The sequence below is a fragment of the Phyllobates terribilis genome, unplaced genomic scaffold (assembly GCF_046119375.1).
Source record: "Phyllobates terribilis strain yellow unplaced genomic scaffold, ASM4611937v1 Scaffold_4__5_contigs__length_816908805, whole genome shotgun sequence".
In the NCBI taxonomy this organism is placed as follows: domain Eukaryota; kingdom Metazoa; phylum Chordata; class Amphibia; order Anura; family Dendrobatidae; genus Phyllobates; species Phyllobates terribilis.
The window spans coordinates 377,654,752-377,680,047 of record NW_027362764.1 but is presented as its reverse complement, the minus strand read 5'-3'; the positions used below and the strand labels follow the sequence as shown (position 1 = coordinate 377,680,047).

Sequence of the window (25,296 nt, the reverse complement as noted above, 5' to 3'; positions counted from 1 at the left end):
GAACACACGGAGATACAACACATTACAGATACATGGCATGCACAAAAGCAAAATATACACATATTAAACATATACGGTATATACTTGACATATACAGTCATGACCGAAAGTGTTGGCTTCCTTGAAATTGTTCCAAAAAATGAAGCATTTCTCATAGAAAATTATTGCAATTACATATGTTTTGTTATACACATGCTTATTTTCTTGGTGTGTATTGGGACAACACAAAAAAAGGAGAGAAAAAAAGGCAAATTGGACAGTTTCACACAAAACCCCAAAATGGGCGGACAAAATTGCTGGCACCTTTCAAAAATGCAGGTAAACAACTTTGTTTCAAACATGTGATGCTCGTTCAAGCTCACCTGTGGCAAATAACAGGTGTAGGCAATATGAAAATCACACCTGAAACAAGATAAATGGGGAGAGGTTGACTCACTCTTTGCACTGCGTTTCTGAGTGTGCCACCATAAGCATGGAGAACAGAAAGAGGAGAAGAAAACTGAGGAATCAAGAAACCAAAATTGTTGAAAAATATCAACAATCTCAAGTTTACAAGACCATCTCCAGAGATCACGATGTTCTTTTGTCAACGGTGCACAACAAAATCAAGAAGTTTACAAACCATGGCACAGTAGGCAATCTCCCTGGATGAAGACGACAGAGAAAAATTGATGAAAGGTTGCAACGCAGGATACTCCGGATGGTGGATAAGTAGCTATAATTAAGTTCCAAAGAAATTCAAGCTGTCCTGCAGGCTCAGAGTGCATCAGTGTCAGCATAAACTATCTGTCAACATTTGAATGAAATAAAATGGTATGGCAGGAGACCCAGGAGGATCTCACTGCTGACACAGACATAAAAAAGCTAGACTGCAGTTTGTCAAAATGTACGTGAGTAAGCCAAAATCCTTCTGGCAAAGTGTTTTGTGGACAGATGATACCAAGATAGAGCTTTTTGGTCAAGCACATCATTCTACTGTTTACCAAAGATGGAATGAGGCCTACAAAGAAAAAAAACACTGTACCGACAGTTAAATATGGTGGAAGTTCAAAGATGTTTTGGGGTTGTTTTGCTGTCTCTGGCAATGGGTGCCTTGACTGTGCGCAAGGCATCATGAAACTGAAGATTACCAAAGGATTTTTGGGACACAATGTAGTACCCAGTGTTAGAAAGTTGGGTAGGCATCTTAGGTCATGGGTCTTCCAGCAAGATAATGAAACCCAAACAAACTTCAAGAACCACCCAGAAATGGATGTAAACAAAGTGCTGGAGAGTTATGAAGTGGCCAACAAGGAGTTTGGATCTAAATCCCATTGACCACCTGTGGAGAGATCTTAAAATTGCTGTTGGGAGAAGGCACCCTTCAAATATGAGAGACCTGGAGCAGTTTGCAAGAGAAGAGTGGTCCAAAAAGCTTGTTAATGGTTATAGAAAGCAATTGATTGCAGTTATTTATTCCAAAAGGTGTGCAACCAAATATTAAGTTGAGGGTGCCAACAATTTCGTCCAGCCCAATTATGGGGTTTTGTGTGAAATTATGTCCAATTTGCATTTTTTTCCCTGTCTTTTTTGTGTTGTTTCAATACAAACAAAAGGAAATAAAACATGTGTAATTGCAATAATTTTCTGGGAGAAATACTTCATTTTCTGGAACAATTTTAATGGTGCCAACACTTTCTGTCATGACTGTCTGTACATACAATATATACTCAGGTAGATGGATTTCTTCATCATCATGTATAAGGTGGCAGGAAGAAGGGGGTCATGTAGTTAGAAAACATCAGCCATTAACGGATAGGATTAACTACATAGGTATTCCTTCGGCGGCAACATGGAGGGCTGTGTCAGGCAAATCCTGCATGTGTGTGGATAATTATGTGTGGCTTCGTATACGCCACGCATAAATGATAATGTATTTAAAGGGGTTGTCTGTGATTTTAACAATGATGGCTTATCCTTAGGATAGCTTATTAATGTTTGCTCGGTGGGGGTGTGACACCGGCACTCCCCCTAATCATCTGTTCCAGGTGTTGGTGGCGGCCGAAACCGCTCAGTTACAGAGCCACACAGCTACGTCGACGAAATAGTGGCCGCAACCTGGTACTGCACATCCACCACCTATTGATTTGAATAGGGGGCAGATGTTCAGTACCCGACCCAGGCCACTGAACAGTCGATGAAGCAGTGGCTGTTGCAGACATCAGGAACACCTGAACTGCCGGGGTGCCGGGTGTCACGCCTCCACCAATCAGACACTGATGAATTATCCTAAGGAATTAATGTTAAAGTACCGGACAACCACTTTAATTAAAAAATAAAAAAAAATAAAGAAAACTACATAAAGATTCAATGCAGTATACATAGCATCCAAGGATTAGGCTCAAGATTTAAGAGTACGTGCCTAATTACTTCCGTGCTCCTTACTCTGTAAGGCTAGATTGGAAACACTGTATGTTTAGTATTAACCAGTGGTGATATTGGTAAATGTACTCACTTGGCATGGTTAATTGTACCCAGGGTCCAGTAATTAGATACCAGCTTCTTTTCGTGAGGTAGTGATCTTTTTGTTTGAAAAAACGTATGATGCTCCACGCTTGACTTCCAAAGGTTTTTACATGCACGGTAGTTAAGCATATTGAATGCTATGGTCTGATCTCTGCATTCATTCTGCAAGGTAGATTTTATAGACACAGCATTAAAACAGTCAATTTTTATTATACAAAAAAAATTAATAAATCTGAACTCAAATGTAGAATATAGTTTTAAAATTATTAAAAAGGAGACATATATATATAAACACACACACACACATATATACACTGTTCAAAAAAATAAAGGGAACACTCAAATAACACATCCTAGATCTGAATGAATGAAATATTCTCATTGAATACTTTGTTCTTTACAAAGTTGAATGTGCTGACAACAAAATCACTCAAAAATCATCAATGGAAATCAAATTTATTAACCAATGGAGGCCTGGATTTGGAGTCACCCCCAAAATTAAAGTGGAAAAACACACTACAGGCTGATCCAACTTTGATGTAATGTCCTTAAAACAAGTCAAAATGAGGCTCAGTATTGTGTGCAGCCTCCACGTGCCTGTATGACCTCCCTACAACACCTGGGCATGCTCCTGATGAGGTTGCGGATGGTCTCCTGTGGGATCTCCTCCCAGACCTGGACTAAAGCATTCACCAACTCCTGAACAGTCTGTGGTGCAACGTGACGTTGGTGGATGGAGGAAGACATGATGTCCCATGATGTGCTCAATCGAATTCAGGTCTGGGGAACGGGTGGACCAGTCCATAGCTTCAATGCCTTCATCTTGCAGGAACTGCTGACACACTCCAGCCACATGAGGTCTGGCATTGTCCTGCATTAGGACGAACTCAGGGCCTACCGCACCAGCATATGGTCTCACAAGGGGTCTGAAGATCTCATCTCGGTACCTAATGGCAGTCAGGCTACCTCTGGTGAGCACATGGAGGGCTGTGCGGCCCTCCAAAGAAATGCCACCCCACACCATTACTGACCCACTGCCAAACCGGTCATGCTGAAGGATGTTGCAGGCAGCAGATCGCTCTCCACGGCGTCTCCAGACTCTGTCACGTCTGTCACATGTGCTCAGTGTGAACCTGCTTTCATCTGTGAAGAGGACAGGGCGACAGTGGCGACTTCGCCAATCCTGGTGTTCTGTGGCAAATGCCAAGCGTCCTGCACGGTGTTGGGCTGTGAGTACAACCCCCCATCTGTGGACGTTGGGCCCTCATACCACCCTCATGGAGTTGGTTTCTTACCGTTTGTGCAGACACATGCACATTTGTGGCCTGGTAGAGGTCATTTTGCAGGGCTCTGGAAGTGCTCCTCCTGTTCCTCCTTGCACAAAGGCGGAGGTAGCGGTGCTGCTGCTGGGTTGTTGCCCTCCTACGGCCCCCTCCACATCTCCTAGTGTACTGGCCTGTCTCCTGGTAGCGCCTCCAGCCTCTGGACACTACGCTGACTGACACAGCAAACCTTCTTGCCACAGGTCGCATTGATGTGCCATCCTGGATGAGCTGCACTACCTGAGCAACTTCTGTGGGTTGTAGAGACCGTCTCATGCTACCACAAGTGTGAAAGCACAACCAACATTCAAAAGTGACCAAAACATCAGCCAGAAAGCATTGGTACTGAGATGTGGTCTGTGATCCCCACCTGCAGAACCACTCCTTTATTGAGTGTGTCTTGATAATTGCCTATAATTTCCATCTATTGTCTATTCCATTTGCACAACAGCATGTGAAACTGATTGTCAATCAGTGTTGCTTCCTAAGTGGACAGTTTGATTTCACAGAAGTTTGATTTACTTGGAGTTATATTCTGTTGTTTAAGTGTTCCCTTTATTTTTTTCAGCAGTGCGTATATATATATATATATATATATATATATTTTTTTTTGTTGTTTTTTAATTTATATAGCGCCAACATATTCGCAGCGCTTTACAATTCAGACAATTTACAAACATTATTGACACTGTCCCCATTGGGGCTCACGATCCACATTCCCTATCAGTAGGTCTTTGGAGTGTGGGAGGAAACTGGAAAACCCAGAGTAAACCCACGCAAACACGAGGAGAATATACAAACTCCTTGCAGATGTTGTCCTTGGTGGGATTTGAACCCAGGACCCCAGCACTGCAAGGCTGCAGTGCTAACCACTGAGCCACTGTGCCACCCAATAAAAAATATATATTCATTTATTTATTTAAATACACCCACATAATACTATCAAACATTTTAGGCATGTGTGAAGAGATGCTGTAAAATAAGAATACTTTCAAAAATAGAAATATTATTATTTTTTATCAACCAACACAATGCAAAGTAAATGAAGTCTAATATTATTTGGTGTGACCACCCTTCGCCTTCAAAACAGCATCAAAGCATCAATTCTTCTAAGTACAGTTGCATGCAGGATTTGCAGGTAGTTGCCAGGGAGATTGTTCCAAACATCTTGGAGGACTAACCACAGATCTTCTACGGATGTAGGTTTGCGCAAATCCTTCTCTCTCATGTAATCCCAGACAGATTTGAGGAGGTTGAGATCAGGGTTATGTGGGGGCCATATCAACACTTCCAGGACTCCTTGTTCTTTTTTGCACTGAAGATCGTTCTTAATTACATTCGTTGTATGTTAGGTTTTGTTGTTCTGCTGCAGAATAAATTTAGAGCTACTCAGTTGCCTCCATGTTTGTATTGCATAATACATACAGTAGTGGCCAAAAGTATTGGCACCCCTGCAATTCTGTCAGATAATACTCAGTTTCTTCCTGAAAATTATTGCAATTACAAATTCTTTGGTATTATTATCTTCATTTAATTTGTCTTCAATGAAAAAACACAAAAAGAATTGTCCTAAAGCCAAATTGGATATAATTCCACACCAAACCTAAAAAAGGGGGTGGACAAAAGTATTGGCACTGTTTGAAAAATCATGTGATGCTTCTCTAATTCGTGTAATTAACAGCACCTGTAACTTACCTGTGGCACCTAACAGGTGTTGGCAATAACTAAATCACACTTGCAGCCAGTTAACATGAATTAAAGTTGACTCAACCTCTGTCCTGTGTCCTTGTGTGTACCACATTGAGCATGGAGAAAAGAAAGAAGACCAAAGAACTGTCTGAGGACTTGAGAAACCAAATTGTGAGGAAGCATGAGCAATCTCAAGCTACAAGTCCATCTCCAAAGACCTGAATGTTCCTGTGTCTTCCGTGCGCAGTGTCATCAAGAAGTTTAAAGCCCATGGCACTGTGGCTAACCTCCCTAGATGTGGACAGAAAAGAAAAATTGACGAGAGATTTCAACGCAAGATTGTGCGGATGGTGGATAAAGAACCTTGACTAACATCCAAACAAGTTCAAGCGGCCCTGCAATCCGAGGGTACAACAGTGTCAACAGTGTCAACCCGTACTATCCGTTGGCGTCTGAATGAAAAGGGACTGTATGGTAGGATACCCAGGAAGACCCCACTTCTTACCCCGAGACATAAAAAAGCCAGGCTGGAGTTTGCCAAAACTTACCTGAGAAAGCCTAAAACATTTTGGAAGAATGTTCTCTGGTCAGATGAGACGAAAGTAGAGCTTTTTTGGGGAAAAAGCATCAACATAGAGTGTACAGGAAAAAAAAAGGCATTCAAAGAAAAGAACACGGTCCCTACCGTCAAACATGGCAGAGGTTCCCTGATGTCTTGGGGTTGCTTTGCTGCCTCTGGCACTGGACTGCTTGACCGTGTGCATGGCATTATGAAGTCTGAAGACTACCAACAAATTTTGCAGCATAATGTAGGGCCCAGTGTGAGAAAGCTGGGTCTCCCTCAGAGGTCATGGGTCTTCCAGCAGGACAATGACCCAAAACACACTTCCAAAAGCACTATAAAATGGTTTGAGAGAAAGCACTGGAGACTTCTAAGGTGGCCAGCAATGAGTCCAGACCTGAATCCCATAGGACACCTGTGGAGAGATCTCAAAATGGCAGTTTGGAGAAGGCACCCTTCAAATATCAGGGACCTGGAGCAGTTTGCCAAAGAAGAATGGTCTACAATTCCAGCAGAGCATTGTAAGAAACTCATTGATGGTTACCGGAAGCGGTTGTTCGCAGTTATTTTGGCTAAAGGTTGTGCAACCAAGTATTAGGCTGAGGGTGCCAATACTTTTGTCTGGCCCATTTTTGGAGTTTTGTGTGAAATGATCAATGATTTGATTTTTGCTTCATTCTCTTTTGTGTTTTTTCCTTGCAAGCAAATTAAATGAAGATAATAATACCAAAGAATTTGTGATTGCAATCATTTTCAGGAAGAAACTGAGTATTATCTGACAGAATTGCAGGGGTGCCAATACTTTTGGCCACCACTGTAAGTAGTTGTAAGTAGTATTCCTCAGCACTGAAGACACCATTAATGGGGTTGTTCCCTTGCAGTTAATGAATGTCCCTAACTGCAGGATATTACAATGAAAAAGCACGCTTCTTACTCACCTTCCTCGGGTCCACATTGGCAGCAGTCCTGACATATTTTCATCTGTGCAACAGCCAATCAGTGGCTTGTCAGTGTAGACGTATTCCCCCTCTTCAGAGATGCTAAGCGCAATGATCCAAGAAAGGTGAAGACAATAACCTGCAGTCAGCGACATTCATTTACTGAAAGGGAACAACCCCTTTAATCCGGACCAAATACACCAACCCCATTTGCTGAAATGCAGTCCGAAGCTTGCAAGGAACTTGTACTATGCTTCACTGTTGTCTGGAAACACTCATTATTGTATACAGTAGAAAGTCTGTGCTTAGTTCTCCAAGTTGTTTTGAACAACTTCTATATCCTGTTCATTCAAAATCTGTGTACAAGTGTACCTAGAATTGATGCTGTTTTGAAGGCAAAGAGTGATCATACCAAATATTGATTTGATTTAGATTTCTCTTTTGTTCATTTACTTTGCATTTTGTTAACAGATATAAGTAACTATTAACACTTCTATTTCTTTAAAGCATTCTTACTTTGCTGCATTTTTCCCACATGTACCTAAAACTTTTTTCACAGTAATGTATGCAGTACTAGTCAAAAGTTTAGGCACACTTGTTCATGCAATAGTTTTCTTTGTTCTTCCAGGAATGTGCACACTTCAGAGATTCAGACTGAAGGCATCAAAACCACAAAGAAACATGTATAGAAACACTGAATAAAGAAACACATGAAACAAACCATAATGTTTGATAAACCTTAGATTCTTCTAAGTATCCCCCTTTTACTTGGATGACAGTTTTACACACCCATGACATTATCTCAGCCAGTTTCACCAACTAGTCACATGGAATAGCTTACAATGAACAGCTATGCCTTGCCAATAGGTCATTTGTGGAATCACTGGCCTTCAAAAAGTGTTTGCAACAATTGGGTGTGTTTTGCAGATGATGACACACAGTTCTATACAGTGCTGAGCACTATTCCACAATTGTTCTAAGCCAGAATATGGAAAGAACCAATAAATACATGGAGAGAAACAACAGTCCTTCACTACTTTAAGAAATACAGATTGGTCAATCTGGAAAATTGTTTGAACTTGAGGATACCTTCAAGAGTCTATCATGAAAACTATCAATCGCTATTTCATGAGGACCGCGCTAGGAAAAAAGACCAAGAATTACCTCTATACAGAGGATAAATTCATTAGATTTACCATCTTCAGAAACCGCAAACTGATAGCACCTCAGATAAGAGCCATCATAAATGATGCACAGAAATCAAGTACCAGACACATCTCCAGGGCTGTGGAGTCGGAGTCGTGGAGTCGGTATAAAATGGACCGACTCAGACTCCTAAAATTGGGTACAGTAATTCAATGCAGTTTGTGGGGAATATTTTTTCATAAGAATTTGGGAAAGTTATGAAATGTCCTATAAATGTCTGTCCCATTCCTGATCTAAGGGTCTAGACTTTTAGCTGAGATGAATCTGTGCTACAGTAAATTTATCACTTAAACATGAGCCATGTATGAGGGAGTCGGAGTCATGGAAATTGAGGAGTCGGAAGTTTGGCTTACCGACTTCACAGCCCTGCACATCTCAACATCAACTATCAAGAGGAGACTGGAAGAATCAGATCTTTATGGCTGAAGTGCTTCAAAGAAGCTACAATTGAGGAGTGTGAACAAGATGATACATTTTTGGGCCTAACTACACATGATCTGTTCATTACATCAGTAGAAATTTGTACCATAGTCTAAAGTCAAAATTTGAGATTGTTGGTACCAACCGTCATGCTTCTGTGGGACACAGAAAAGGTGAACAGATTGTTTCAATATGCATGGTGCCCACCGTGAAACATGGAGGTGAGGAGTGATAGTGTGAAGGTGTTTTGCTGATGACACTGCTGGCGATTTATTTCAAATTTAAGACACACAACCAGCATGGCTACAACAACATTCTGCTATGACATGCCATCCCATATAAATAACATTTAATAGGACATTCATTTGTGTTGGAACAGTACAATGATCCAAAACACACCTCCATGCTGTATTGCGTCAGATGTCATGGCTTTCACAATTACCCGACCTCAACCCAACTGAGATGGTTTGCGATGGATGGAATACAGAGCACAGACAAAGCTGCCAATAGGTGCTCAGCACCTCTGACAAATCCTTAAAGGGGTATTCCTATCTCCAAGATCCTGTCTTAATATATAGACTAGGAGTAATAATAATAATATTAGCAAATATCTCCAATTAGAAATGTAGTATAGTTTTTTTCATTCGCTACGTCTCTTTTCTCATGTGCAGGCATTGCAGGACCTTAGGTATCCATGGTTACTACCACAAGCAACTAGCCAGCTAACTGTCACTACATCGGTGGTCATAACCATGGATAACTAAGGTCCTGCGCAATACCTGCACATCAGGAAAGAGACATAGCAAATCAGAAAAACTATACATTTCTAATTGGAATTATATGCTAATATTATTATTACACCTACTACATATTGGGGTAGGCTCTTGGAGATGGGAATACCCCTTTAAAGACTGTTGGAAAGCCATTCTAGGTGACTACCTGATTAAGCTATTCAAGACAATGCCACAAGGGTGTAAAGGTTTTATCAGAGTAAAAGAGGGGAACTTTGAGGAATCTATGGTTTAACATAAATTCTGGTTTATTTCACATGTGTTTCTTTAATCCCTATTTCCATATGTGTTCTTTTGTGGTTTTGCTGTCTTAAGTTATAATCTATTATGTGCAAATTCCAATAAGAACAAAGAAACCATTGCATGAACAGGTGTGTCCAAACTTTTCACCGATACACGTGTGTATGTATATATTTAGGGTCTCCAGAATGATCATGAGCATATACAAAAGTTGGACATCGAAATACGTCTTAATACAGTTTCCACTTATTTTGAGTGTGGATTAAGGAGAACAAATAGGTTGGTAGTCTCATACAGCAGCTAAACTACAATACCAGATGTAGCCTAAGTATGGGAATGAGCTGTAATACAAGACATAGCACATAGACCAGGGTAGCTGCTACTGGGAAAGTCTTTTTCTAATCCAGAACTACCTTTTTAATTTAAATTATCTTACTAGGAAAATGCAGAACAAAGAGTGTACATGTCATTGTTATTCTGTAGAATAAACAGCACTTTAATGTTATTGAACAGGTTATAACAGGCGTAAAGAACAAACAAATATGCAAGCCATGTACTGGCTTGTGAAGATTAAAAACTATGTTTCTTGCATTTCCTCAATGGTAGCATTATTAATTTTATTTTTTACTGTTTTTTTTGCATTACTGGTGGATTACTTTTTATGTAATTACTGGTATATATCTAAGAAATAAAGTCTATGGCTCACTTTTCCGAGCCTCTGTATGTGAGCTTTGTTCGCTTCAACCATGACAAATTAAAAGGGAGCTCTAAAAATACTGTATAACAAAAATAAAAAGAAGCACTCCAATAAAGTTTATTTTTACTTGCACACCGCAGCATAGACTTATTAACCTCTTAAGGACCAAAACATTTTGTATGTTAATGACCGAGCCTCATTTTTCAAATCTGACAAATGTTGCTTTATGTAGTAATAACTCTGGAACACTTCAAGATATCCCAGTGATTCTGAGTGGTAAATTTTGGTTGATATGATTGCGTTTATTTGTGAAAAGATCACATTTTACAAACAATATTTAAAAGTTCGCAATTTTCAAACTTTGAATTTTTATGCCCTTAAATCAGATAGTTATGTCTACTTTACATCAGCATAATTTTTTAAACATTTTTTTTAGGAAGTTAGAAAAAGTTTATCAGCAATTTCTCATTTTGCCAACAAAGTTTACAAAACTATTTTTTTTTCGGGACCAGAGCACATTTGAAGTGACTTTGAGGGGCCTATGTGACAGAAAATAAAGTGACACTATTTTAAAAACTGCACCATGAAAGTACTCAAAACTCTATTCAAGAACTTTAATAACTCTTCAGGTGCTTCACAGGAATTAAATGTTTCTTTAGCCCCAAATTTTTCATTTTCACAATGGTAACAGAAGAAAATGGACTGTACAATTTGATGTGCAATTTCTCCCGAGTACGCCAATACCCCATATGTGGTGGAAAACAACTGTTTGGGTGCACTACAGGGCTCAAAAGGAAAGGCAAGAGAGCCATTTGACTTTTGTGGAGCAAAATTGGCTGGAATAGATAGCAGATGCCATGTCACATTTGCAGAGCCCCTTATGGGCCAATACAGTGGAAACCCATCACAAGTGACACAATTTTAGAAATTACACCCCTCAAAAAACGTATCTAGAGGTGTGGTGAGCACCTTGAATCCACATGTGCTTCACAGAATTTTAACCCCTTCGCAACCTTGGGTTTTGTCGTTTTTGCATTTTCGTTTTTTGCTCCCCTTGTTCCCAGAGCCATAGCGTTTTTATTTTTTGGTCAATATGGCCATGTCAGGGCTTATTTTTTGCGGGACAAGTTGTACTTTTCAACGCCATTACTAGTTTTACCATATCGTGTACGGGAAAATGGGAAAATTGCAAAAAAAGTGCAATACCACAGTTGTTTTCTATTTATTTTTTTACCACTTTCACTGAATGCTAAAACTGACCTGACATTCTTATTCTCCAGGTCATTACGAGTTCGTAGACACCAAACATGTATAGGTTATTTTATATTTAAGTGGTGAAAAAAAATTCCAAAATTTGGTAAAAAAAACGAAAAAAAAATAGCGCCATTTTCCGAGACCTGTAGCGTCTCCATTTTTCGTGATCCGGGGCTGGGTGAAGGCTTATTTTTTGCGCGCCGGGCTGACGTTTTTATTGATAACATTTTGGGGTAGATCCGATGTTTTGATCGCCCGTTATTGCATTTTATTGCAATTTTGCGGCGACCAAAAAAAGTAATTCTGGCGTTTAGAATTTTTTTCTCGTTACACCGTTTACCGATCGGATTAATTCTTTTTTTATATTGATAGATTGGGCGATTCTGAACGCGGCAATACCAAATATGTGTATGTGGTTTTTTTTTTTTACATTTTATTTTGAATGGGGCGAAAGGGGGGCGATTTAAACTTTTATATTTTTTTTATATTTTTAAAAACATTTTTTTTTCACTTACTGCATGCTTCAATAGTCTCCATAGGAGACTAGAAGCAGCAGTTGTCTGATCGTCTCTGCTACATACAGGGGACGAGCAAATCCCCTGCATGCAGCAGAAATGGTCCTGTGTTATGAGCGCCGACCACTAGGTGGCGCTCATAGCGACCAGATCATGACAACCACAGGCATCTGCTGCAGACCCTGGGTTGTCATGCACGCCCTCGGCGACCCGCGATCACGTGACGGGGTCGCCGATGGGCGGGGCTTATGACGCGCAACCTGGAAGCGCGCGTTAAATGCCGCTGTCGGAGATTGACAGCGGTATTTAACATGTTAACAGCCGCGGGTGGATCGCGATTCCACCCGCGGCTGTTGCGGGCACATGTCAGCTGTAAGAATCAGCTGACATGTGCTCGGTTCAGTGAGGGCTCAGCGCAGCAGCCCTCACTGAACCGGGGGTACGCAAATGTGCGTACTAAGACGTCATGGGTTGGAAAGGGGTTAACACATTGGACCATGAAAATTAAAAATTTAATTTTTTCCCCAAAAAATGTTGTTTTAGGCACAAAAGGGTAACAGGAGAACATGAACCACAAGCAAAGTTGTACAATTTCTCCTATGTGGTCAGAGACTCTTGTTTTGGCACACAGCAGGGCTCAAGGGGGAAAAAGCACGATTTGCGTTTTGGAGCAAATTTTTTGCCAGAATAGATTGCGGACGCCATATCACATTGGCAGAGCCCCTCAGATTCTCAGATTCCAAAACAGCAAAAAAAACACACAAGTGATCCCATTTTGGAAACAACATTTCTCCAAGAATTCTTCTAGGGGTGTACTGAGCATTTTAAACTCACAGGTATTTCACAGAATTGTATAACATTGGGCTGTGAAAATTAAAAGTTAACATTTTTCCACTAAAATGTTGCTTTAGCCCTTCTAATTTTCAAAAGGGCTAATCGGAAATAATGGACCACAAAATTTGTTGTGCAATTTCCCCTGAGTATGGCAATACCCCATATGTGGTCGGAAAATGCTTTTCAGGCAGAGTGCAAAGCTCAGAAGGGAAGAAGCACCATATTGGAGTACAGATTTGCTTGGAATGGTTTGTGGATGCCATGTCACATTGGCAGAGCCTCTGAGGTGTCAGGACAGCAGGGCCCCCCACATAAGTGACCCCATGTTACAAACTACATCTTTTAATGAAATCATCTAGGGGTGCAGTGATCATATTGACACCATATGTGTTTCACAAAAGTTTATAACCATTAGGTGGTGAAGAAAAAAAATTACATTTTCACCACTATAATGTTGTTTTAGCCCCATATATTACATTTTCACAAGGAGAAATAGGTAAAAATGACCACATCATTTTTTACACAATTTCTCGTGAATGTGGCAATACCCCATATGTGGATGTACAGTACTGCTTAGCCACATGGCAGGACTCAGGAGGGAAGGAGCACTATTTGCCTCCTGGAGCGCAGATTTTTCTAGAATAGTTTGCAGACTCCACATACAGAGCCCCTAAGTGCTAGAAAAGAAGAAACCTCCCTCAATTGATCCAAATTTTAAAAGTACACCCCTCTAAGAAATCATCAATGGGTGCAGTGATGATTTTGACTCCATGGGTGTTTCACTTCATGTTCCGTTGCACTTCCGCTTCACCATGGAGTCAAAATGCGCGTTGGAGTAGGTGGAGGGGGTTGTGGTGTGCTCCATATTGGTCAGTATATGTTTACACTTCCATCTGTTTGGCCTCAATTGTTCAATATAATGTTTAGGTGACTAGAATTTGGCAGTTGTGTTTGGCATTTGCAATATTGATTCATTATTTGTATTTTTATGCATATTTGTATTATTTTCGTTTGATAGTTGTACTTTGTTCTGTGCAATATTCACTTTTATATATGACTACGCTTATTTACATTTATTATTTATTGCACAATAAATACATTTTCTTCATATTCATACTGGGGATATGTGATCTTCTTAACATGGTCAATTCTGTCACCTTACATTTGTGTTTTCCACTTAGCTGTGTCTTATCTATTTCTACTGAATAATTTTCCAATATAAATATTTATTGCACAGTGCACTTTTTTGACTCCATATATTATTATTATGTGATATTTTTGAAAGATATATATTTTTTGCACGGGTCAATAATACCTTGGTTACTCTTTTAACATCTTATACAACTGTGGGATACTGCACCTCCATATACATTTATTTCATTGTTTTTTTATATTGGACATTAAATGTAATTTTCTATGTACTATTTATATTTGGCCATTGGATTGTCTTTTCTGAAATTCTTTAAGTACAGTTCAAACCAGAAGTTTACATACACTAAAAAGACACAGGCATGTTTTTCTCAATATCTGACATGAAATCAGAATAAACCTTTCCCGTTTGAGGTCAATTAGGATTACCATAATGTTTAATATTTGCCAAATGCCAGAATAATGAGAGAGAGAATGTTTTAAGGCATTTTTATTAATTACTACAAAGTCAAAAGTTTATATACATTTCATTAGTACACTGCTCAAAAAAATAAAGGGAACACTCAAATAACACATCCTAGTTCTGAATGAATGAAATATTCTCATTCAATACTTTGTTCTGTAGAAAGTTGAATGTGCTGACAACAAAATCACACAAAAATCATCAATGGAAATCAAATTTATTTACCAATGGAGGCCTGGATTTGGAGTCACCCCCAAAATTAAAGTGGAAAAACACACTACAGGCTGATCCAACTTTGATGTAATGTCCTTAAAACAAGTCAAAATGAGGCTCAGTATTGTGTGTGGCCTCCACGTGCCTGTATGACCTCCCTACAACACCTGGGCATGCTCCTGATGAGGTTGCGGATGGTCTCCTGTGGGATCTCCTCCCAGACCTGGACTAAAGCATCCGCCAACTCCTGGACAGTCTGTGGTGCAACGTGACGTTGGTGGATGGAGCGAGAGCGAGACATGATGTTCCAGATGTGCTCAATCGGATTCAGGTCTGGGGAATGGGCAGGCCAGTCCATAGCTTCAATGCCTTCATCTTGCAGGAACTGCTGACACACTCCAGCCAAATGAGGTCTGGCATTGTCCTGCATTAGGAGGAACCCAGGACCTACCGCACCAGCATGTGGTCTCACAAGGGGTCTGAGGATCTCATGTCGGTACCTAATGGCAGTCAAGCTACCTCTGGCGAGAACATGGAGGGCTGTGTGGCCCTCCAAAGAAATGCCACCCCACACCATTACTGACCCACTGCCAAACCGGTCAAGCTGAAGGATGTTGCAGGCAGCAGATCGCTCTCCACGGCGTCTCCAGACTCTGTCACGTCTGTCACATGTGCTCAGTGTGAACCTGCTTTCATCTGTGAAGAGCACAGGGCGCCAGTGGCAACTTTGCCAATCCTGGTGTTCTGTGGCAAATGCCAAGCGTCCTGCACAGTGTTGGGCTGTGAGTACAACCCCCATCTGTGGACGTCGGGCCCTCATACCACCCTCATGGAGTCGGTTTCTAACCGTTTGTGCAGACACATGCACATTTGTGGCCTACTGGAGGTCATTTTGCAGGGCTCTGGAAGTGCTCCTCCTGTGCCTCCTTGCACAAAGGCGGAGGTAGCGGTACTGCTGCTGGGTTGTTGCCCTCCTACGGCCCCCTCCACATCTCCTAGTGTACTGACCTGTCTCCTGGTAGCGCCTCCAGCCTCTGGACACTACACTAACAGACACAGCAAACCTTCTTGCCACAGATCGAATTGATGTGCCATCCTGGATGAGCTGAACTACCTGAGCAACTTCGGTGGGTTGTATAGTCTGTCTCATGCTACCACGAGTGTGAAAGCACAATCAACATTCAAAAGTGACCAAAACATCAGCCAGAAAGCATTGGTACTGAGATGTGGTCTGTGGTCTCTACCTGCAGAACCACTCCTTTACTGAGGGTGTCTTGATAATTGCCAATAATTTCCATCCATCTATTGTCTATTCCATTTGCACAACAGCATGTGAAATTGATTGTCAATCAGTGTTGGTTCCTAAGTGGACAGTTTGATTTCACAGAAGTTTGATTTACTTGGAGTTATATTCTGTTGTTTAAGTGTTCCCTTTATATTTTTGAGCAGTGTATTTGGTACCACTGCCCTTAAACTGAATGACTTGGGTCAAATGTTTGGGCTTCTCACAATAGTTGGTCGGAATTTGGGCCCATTCCTCCTGACAAAACTGGTGTAACTGATCCAGGTTTGTAGGTCGCCTTGATCGCACCTGCCTTTTCAGCTTTGCCCATATATTTTCAATAGGATTGAGATCAGGGCTTTGTGATGGCCACTCCAAAACATTGACTTTGTTATCCTTAAAGGGAATCTTTCATCCCCTGGGACTTTTCAGACCGCTAATATGGGCATACAGGTTATAGAAATGTGTATTCTATACTTACCTGTATGGCCCATATTAGCGGTCTGGTTTCTGTTTAATCGCATTTTTATTAAATAATTTCTGCGAAGCTTGGCATCCCCTGGACGCCAAGAAATCTCCACCTACTAGCCCGGCCTTCTCAGCGCATGTGCACAAGTTCCCTGCTCCACAAGGCTGTACAGACGGCAGGGAAAAGAGCGCCGTCTGTACAGGGGAAATAGCGCAGGCGCGGGATCCGGCAGGGAACTGCACGTCACGGTCCTGTGACGTGCAGGAGAGGTGGGGTAAGTATGATAACAGGGCTAGTAGGCGGGGATTTCTTGGCGTCCGGGGGATGCAAAGCTTAGCAGAAATCATTTAATAAAAATGGGATTAAACAGAAACCAGACCGCTAATTTTTTTGGAGTAATAGCTTCTTCCTGGCAGAGTGGCCTTTCAGCCCATGTTGATACAGTACTCATTTCACTGTGGATATTGACACAATCTTACCAGCTTCAGCCATCATCTTCACATATTTTGCTTTTGTCCTTGGGTTGATATGCACATGTCGGACCAAAGTACGTTCATCTCTGGGACACAGAACCCATCTCCTTCCTGAGTGGTATGATGGCTGGACATTCCCATCTTGTTTGTACTTGCGTATACTTGTTTGTACAGATGAACGAGGAACATTCAGGTATCTTGAAATCGTACCCAAGGATGAGCCAGACTTGTGCAAGTCCAAAATTCTCTTCCTGATATCTTGGCTGATTTATTTAGACATTCCCATGATGCTACACAAAGAAGCAGTGTGTTTCAGGTGATCATTAAAATCTATCCACAGGTGTATCTCTAATTAACTCAGATGTTGCCAAAAAAAACTATCAGAAGCTCCCAAACACATGACATCATCATATGGGCAGTCCAGAATTGTTTAAAGGCATAGTAATCTTAGTGTATGTAAACTTTTGACTTTGCAGTAAGTATTAAAAATGCCTTAAAACATTCTCTCTCTCTCATTATTCTGGCATTTGGCAAATATTAAAAATTATGGTAATCCTAATTGACCTAAAACTGGAAAGTTTTATTCTGATTTCATGTCAGATATTGATAAAAACATGCATATGTGTCTTTTTACATAGTGTATGTAAACTTCTGGTTTCAATTGTACATATATTTGACGCATATCCTTCCCCCTCTCCATTTTGTAGCCATTCCCACCCCTTTTTTCCTTCTCCCCATTTTAATTAATGTGTTGTATGTTTTTTGAATTGAACAATAAAGTAATATATTTTACAATAATATCTTTTGGCCTAATTTTTGAATATAGTTTGTAGGTTTATATTTGGGTATATTTGCAGGCTTTCACAATTGTTTGAACTTTTGGTATTTCATTCCATATAGGTTTGTACACAGGCAGAATGCCTGTTAGACCGAGCCTATATTGGGTCTAACAGGGCACCATACCCTGCACACCAAAAGGTCATTGTTTGACCTCCGGGTACCATGACAACCATCGTCTCCCCATGATTTCACTGTGAGGTTGCTGATGGAAGAGAGAGTGGGATCACAACCTTTTAAATGCCACAATCGCTATGGATTGCAGCATCTGGAGGGTTACTCAGCCAGAAGCAGTGCAGGCATCAGTCCTGGCTGTTGCCGGAGGAGCTCAGCTGTCAGCAAAGCCAAGCTCCCGTAATACCGTGATCGTGCAGGAAAGTGCTGATATTTCAGATTCAGATAGAATGACCGATCACAGCGATCAGAGAGTGGGGAGCGCTGTAACTAGTCCCCACATCTCTAGCCGTGCCGGTAAGCTATCAGTGAATACTGTGGACACAGACCTGTCATGGTGTGCTTTCACACAGAGATACTATATCCATCATGGATTTAAACTAAGTCATGACGAAGGAATTGACACCTGCTCATGACTTGCTTTACCTGTAATTGGTCGTTAAGGGGTTAAAGTGAAATGTAGAGTTTTTGTGTATGCCTGGTGTATACCAGTTTTAGTCTATGTGCCAGTGTAATTAGTGGCATAAAGCTGCTGGCCTGATGTATTCAGCAGTCAAAGTGTATATTATTTGTTGTATACAGTAGAGTCACTGTGTGTCTTATGTGATGTATACAACAGTATGTATCTAATGTGATGTATACAGCAGTATCAGTGTATCCTATGTGATATACATACAGCAGTCTCAGTTTATCCTATGTAATGTATACAACACTCAATTTATCCTATTTGATATCACAGCAGTTTCAGTGTATCCTATGTGAGATATACTGCAGATTCTCAATATATCCTATGTAATGTATACAACAGTCTCAGTTTTTCCTATTTTATATATACTGCAGATTCTCAATATATCCTATGTGATGCATACAGCAATATCAGTGTATTCTATGTGATGTATATACAGCAGTCTCATTGTCTCCTATGTGATGTATAAAGCAGACTCAGTGTTTCCTATGTGATGTACATACAGCAGAGTCTTAGAGAATGAAACTAGAAAAATATTCTTGCCAATCATAGTGAATGGATTAAAGGGGTTGTCCAGTCTAAATTGATAAGTCTTCAGTCACTCTGTAACTGCAGACTTATGAATCCCCCCCAGTGCACTCTGCGAGGATTAACCAGTTTCTGATCAGGGGCGGCCGGGTACATAGGCAATATGCATACTCAAGGCCAGAGCCTGACTAGTGGGCACGGCCTTGCTCCATACCCTTGTATTAAGCAAGGCCGCGCCCACTAGACGGGTTCTGGCTGATGGAATTCATAGGTCTGTAGGCACACAGAGTGACTACAGACTTATCAATTTAGACTGGACAACCCCTTTAATATACATAAATCTGATGATTGTACATGAACATAGTTTCTACAAATACGCATAAATCATATGCAACCGGTTATGGTCTGATCGCTAATTCCTACACTAATCCAGCATACGAGGCAATAACATTATAATGTTCTCATAAACAAATGGCTTCAAATGCACTGTCTTTAGAGAAAGATGGATGATTGCGATGGACACAATTATTTAGAATTTTATGCTATGTGTTCAAGACAGAAAAAAAAGTCACTTACATGTTTCAGACGTTGCTGTATGAAAAACTTTTTTCGTTTGAAAGAGATTTTCAAAATGTTTACCCTATAAAAAAAAATTGTAGAAAACGGTTTACTAAAGTTCAGTATGATAAAAAAAAAAAAAAAAATCAAACAATTACATTACAGAAGTTTTCTGTTTTCAGGAAAGTTGAGTCTCCAGGCGCAGTTTTTTTGTATATATATATATATATATATATATATATATATATATATATATATATATATATATATATATATATATATATTAAAAAAAATTTGTACTTTACTCACCGTCTCCTTGTTCTGAGTATTCACCGCTGCTCCTGGTGTCTGTTATTGTGTGCAGCACTGATGTCATATTGGCAACGCTGCAGTCAATCACTGAGCTCAGTGGCTGAACTCAAAGATTGGCTGCAGCATTGACTACATAACATCAGTGCTGCAGACAACACCAAATACCAGGAACAGTGGCGAAGACTCGGCCCTGGATTCAGGGAGGGTGAGTAAACCTCAGTTTGCCTTTATTTTTTTTATATCAAATTGTGCCTGGTGACAACTTTCTTGAAAATGGAAAACTCCTTGGTCTGATTTAGTAAAAAAAAAATGTAAGGCATGGATGGGCTTAAAGAGAATCTGTCAGCAGGATTTTGCTATGGAATCTGATAGCAGCATAATGTAGAGACAGAGAGCCTCATTCCAGGGATATGCCATTTACCGGATTGCTTGGCGCAGTTTTGATAGAATCCCTGTCTCTTTTGTCTGATGTAGGTGTAGCAGAGCTAAAACTTCTGAGCTGTGTATAAGTCCACCCACATCCCTGATTGGGAGCCTCCTGTGTACAGCCCCCAATCTGCCAATCAGTTGGGGGGGTGAGGTTCAACAAATCAGCCTGACTTGCCTGTACAGTCATATAGTGATAATCTCCTACTGATAAAACACTGATTGGATTGAAACTACCGCACGCATTCCTGTAATCAGGCTCTCAGCTCCTGCACTAAGCTGCACCCAGATTAAATAGCAAAAACCTGCTGACAGATTCCCTTTAAAATAAAAATTGTGCCATTCTCACCTTCCAGCACTCCAATGGATACAGCGCAGACCACTCTCAAGATCTGCATCTGATGATGCACTCTTCTAATCACTTAACCTCTGCAGCTAATCATAGGCTGCAGTGGTCCTGTGACTTCCAAATGGAGCATGCAAAGCTTTCCTGAGCCAATGCAAACATCCGGAGAAGCCTGGGCTATATAATGGCATTTGAAGGCGAGTATGCCATAGTTTCTTATTTTAAGTTCATCCATGTTTTATTTTTTTTTCCTTTAATCGGACAACCCCTTTAAGTCATCATAGTTATACGGTTATAGTTTCTGACTGAACATGGCAGTATCAAATAAAAAAAAATCTAAATATAAAATATGCCACTTGATACCTCTGGTATTAGAACACCTTCCAAGAAATATTAAACTAATTTGTAACTAATTGTCATAAAAGTTTAAGCAAGTGACTATTTTAGAGTAAAGGCTACTTAAGGAAATGTTTAAGAGTAAGGCCATGTTCATATGCAGCGTTTCTGCTGTGTTTTTTTCTTTCTGCAGCCAAAACCTGCTCTCTTGATAATAAAAGTGCTGCGTTCAAAACATTCATTTATCTTGGCATTTTTTCCAGTGTTTTTTGGGTGTGGATTACTTTGTCGACAGTACATGTTTAATAAAGTTAGTTCTATGGTCTATTCACCAAAAAAGCAATCAAAAATGTTGTTTGGTTTTTTGAAGTGTTTTTCCACTTTCCCATTGCTTTTTAGGTGTGAAAAAACGCTGCAAAAATGCAGAAAGAATTGACATGCTGCAGATTTAAAAAATCACTGAAGTTCTCAAATTCAGTCAGGAAAAAACAGCATGAGCAAGAGACATAACATCTCCATAGCTTGTACTGGTCCTGTAAAAAGCAGCTTTTAATTTGCATAAAAATACTTCACAAAAAATGCTGCAAAAACGGTGCTTGTATGTAAACTCTAGACTCTCTAGAAAGGAAGAGTGCATCACAGAGAAGGATGATGAGTCACTAGCAGGATAAAAACTGAACAAATAGCATTCAGCTTAGGCCGCGGCCCCACTATCGGTATTTGGTCAGTATTCGATCAGTATTTTTTCTCAGGAGTGGGAGCCAAAACCAGGTGAGGAACAATCAGAGAAAAGGTATAATAGAAACAAGTCACCAATTCTGCATTTATCACCCACTCCTAGTTTTGGCTCCCACTTCTGAGAAAAAATACCGAATACTGACTAAATACTGATAGTGGGATCATGGCCGAAGTCACAAAGAAGTGGAAACTAGGTCTCCTGTCTTGCATGTTGCTCTCCCTCTATTAATGTTTATAGAATGGGGTTCATTTCTCTCCTCAGTTACCACCATACATACCGCAGAACATTATTGAAAGGAATCGTTCAGATGATTGCTAAACTTTGCACACCAGTGTTCTCCATGTTCTCATCCGCATACTGGACGGGTGCAGGAGCTGCCTACTATTTCTCTGCACTAGTCTGGTCAATACATCAGATCAGACTAGTTCTGGGTGCGATTTTTTCCACACTAACCTGAGGTCTGTGTGGGAAGTAGCCCATTGCACTAGCGCATGAGCTAACATTGGCACATGGGCACACCATTGTGCTGGCTTCACAGGTGTCTGATTGCCAATTTTCAGTTCTATCACAGCAGCCGAAAACTTAAGATTGCAAGGTCCATCTGGCTGCAATGGCTTTGAAACAAGCAATAAAGAGTACATTAGAAAATACTAGAACTATAAATATTCACTGTAAGAAGGAACTTGTGATCAGATTTATGCTGCCCAATCCATGGTTGTGTTATTACAGCCATATCTGTTTTTCTCCGAAACACTGCAGTAACTGTCTCGGAAGACTAGTTAGTTAGAGGTCGGTCACTAGGGGACTTCTCCATGCCCCAATGCTGTAGACCAGAACTGGGCAAAGTGTGGCCCTTGGGCCACATCTGGCCCTCTCGCTGTTCCAATCCGGCCTGCAGACTGAGACAGCCAAGGGGCTGATAACAATAGCCCATGGACTGCACTGTGCCCTTCCCATCCACCCGCTGTCACCGCTCAGCTGTCTCCATCCGCGGTTAATCTCAATCCACAGTGAATGCATTGGTGGAGGAGGGGCCGTCGCCCACCTCTTCCACCAATCAGCGGGGGAATGGGAGCGAGGTAAGTATTTGGTGGTCTTCTTTATGGGTTTGGAATGTTTGGCTGGACATGGGGGGAGGCTCCCATACTGGACATGGAAGGAGGATCCCATACTGGACATGGGGGGGCTGTGTGGGGCTCAAACAGTATATAGCGAGATGTCAAGATACCCAATTCTGCTCAATATTAAGTGATACAATTAATATGAATATAATCATTAATAATATAATAATTAAAATTTAATATGTTAATATTAATATTGAGCAAAATTTATTTCAGCCTATTGGTTTGACCCTCCACAACAGTCACGGTCTCTCATGTGGCCCCTCGGGAAAATTAATTGCCCACCACTGCTCTAGACTGTCAGGTCTCTCCCTGTGTGTGTAAATACGGAGACTTTTCATTCAAAGAGATCAGGGTCAAAGTCTGCAGCATTTCGGAGTAAAACATACAAGGCTACAATGATGTAGCCAGACTGATTCATGGTGCTTGTGATTTGGGCACCATGAATCAAGTGTCAAGTTCCCTTTAATTTACACTACAGTTTCAGCTAATGTTATGTATAAAAAATAACAAACTGCACTGTACTCATCTTCTCAAGGTCCACCGACGAGTCTTCACCACAGTTTCCCACATTGACTTCGGCGCTGATGTCACGCCAACACCAATCAGTAGGCTAAGCGGCTTAGCTCACAGATTTTCTACCGCGCTGTCGACGTAACATCAGCATCACATCCAATGCCAGACACTGGGAGCAGCGGCGGACACCCTTTGGTGGACCCGGGAAGGTGAATGCAGGCAGAATATTAACTGAAAGGGGCAATGCCTTTAAGGCATCTTCATATCACATTAATACTCGACATTTCGTCAGGGGTCATTTGAATACTCAAAAACTATCTAAATGTGTCCTTCAGTATTCATGTTTCTTGCGGGACACAATGGCATAGTACGGTGTTGAACAAAAAAAAATAATAATCAGATCAAACGCAGTCCAAGATTTCATCTTTTGTATTCTTTTAGCCTTATTAAAGTGAACAGATATTCCCATGGGAACCTCCACATACTGTTTTTGGATACATACAGCATTAGCATGTGAAAGTGGCCTTATTCTATTGCAATAGTTATCATTTAGTACCGTTTTCCTGGCAGAATATTTGCTATGTGTTGTAACATTAAAATACAGACTAAATTGACTTGACCCTATTGTGATTTTTTTTAGATTTGTTCACATTTAACATTGTAAACAAGCTCGTATTAGTGTTTTTACTTGCAGAAACATGTTGTTTGCATTTGTTATAATTAACTTTCAATTTTCTAAACTGTCTGTAAGAAAGGTTAGCCATCTGTGATTTTTACCCAATTTGTCCAGAAAAAAAAGTAAAATGATGGTTGGCAACTGAGATTTAAAGAGAATCTGTCAGCAGGTTTTGCTACATCATCTGAGAGCAGCATGATGCAGGCAAAGAGAAGCTGAATCCAACGATGTATCACTTACATTACTGGGTGCAGCCGTTGAGCTTTTAAATTAAAAATAAAGCAAAGCTGAGAAAGCTAGCCCCGCCCCTACCAGGCTCTGTATGTACAAAGTCCATGGACAGTGAGGTGCTTATCACAGGAGGGGCGTGGTCAGACTAGTGTAACCCCACAATGTTAATCCTTAGTGATAAATCCTTCACAGTCAGTAAACAACAGCACGCACTTTGACAAGTGACACATCCCTGAATTCTGTGTTTAAGCCAATATCTCCTGCTATCTTCAGATCACATAGCAAAAACCTGCTGACAGATTCATTTTAACGTGTACAGGAATGTTGTACATTATATCTGATCTAGATCATCTTGAATCAAAAGTAACAGCATTAAAGCTTGTGTGTTGTAAAATTTACAGAACGGCATAAAAACATAGGCAATACTGGTACGTCAAATGTAAATTCAACATTGTTGAAAATAAAATCAGCATAATATGTCACCATATATATATTTAGAAAAATATGCATTTACCAGGGATAAAAGCTGGTACAAATCTGTTTCCTATAAACTGCTATACCACCAGAGGCTATTCCAATTATTAGATCCAAGTTATGAAGATCCTGGAGAGAAAAAGTCAGCAAATAAAGCAACATTAGTGCCATTATTTATAATGGCAATTTAACAGCAATTAATTAATTGTTAATATGTTAGTTAGTTAGTTAGTTAATATGCAGGTTTATGCAGCTTGTACCAAAGAGACAAAATATTGACCAATAGTCTCAAGCTTGGTTTACACAATGTTTGACACAAATTTGTTTAAAATTAAGGAAAAAAAAGTAACACACTTTAAAATGATAATTTATTACTTTTTGTCATAGGTTGGTGAAAATCATGCATGCATAACACTGACAACCATACACTGTATTATACAGAAGTATAGTCTACATGTTGGCCTGCAAGACCTGTAGGCATTGACTTTTCCATTGTAGGAATAATGGTGGGATGAAGGCTGGAACAAGTACAAA

The 25,296-nt window shown here is 40.4% G+C and overlaps 1 protein-coding gene across 2 annotated transcripts in view; it reads right to left on the bottom strand.

Annotated features, from left to right (window-relative positions):
- Positions 1–25,296, bottom strand: part of PTPN3 (protein tyrosine phosphatase non-receptor type 3) — a 383,873-nt gene that overhangs the window by 118,952 nt on the left and 239,625 nt on the right. For both annotated transcript variants that reach the window (XM_073678476.1, XM_073678477.1), the window contains 3 exons: positions 24,803–24,891; positions 19,604–19,667; positions 2,495–2,667 (listed from right to left, as the gene is read on the bottom strand). In XM_073678476.1, coding sequence (XP_073534577.1) covers positions 2,495–2,667; positions 19,604–19,667; positions 24,803–24,891 — 326 coding nt within the window. The remainder of the gene's footprint in view (positions 1–2,494; positions 2,668–19,603; positions 19,668–24,802; positions 24,892–25,296) is intronic.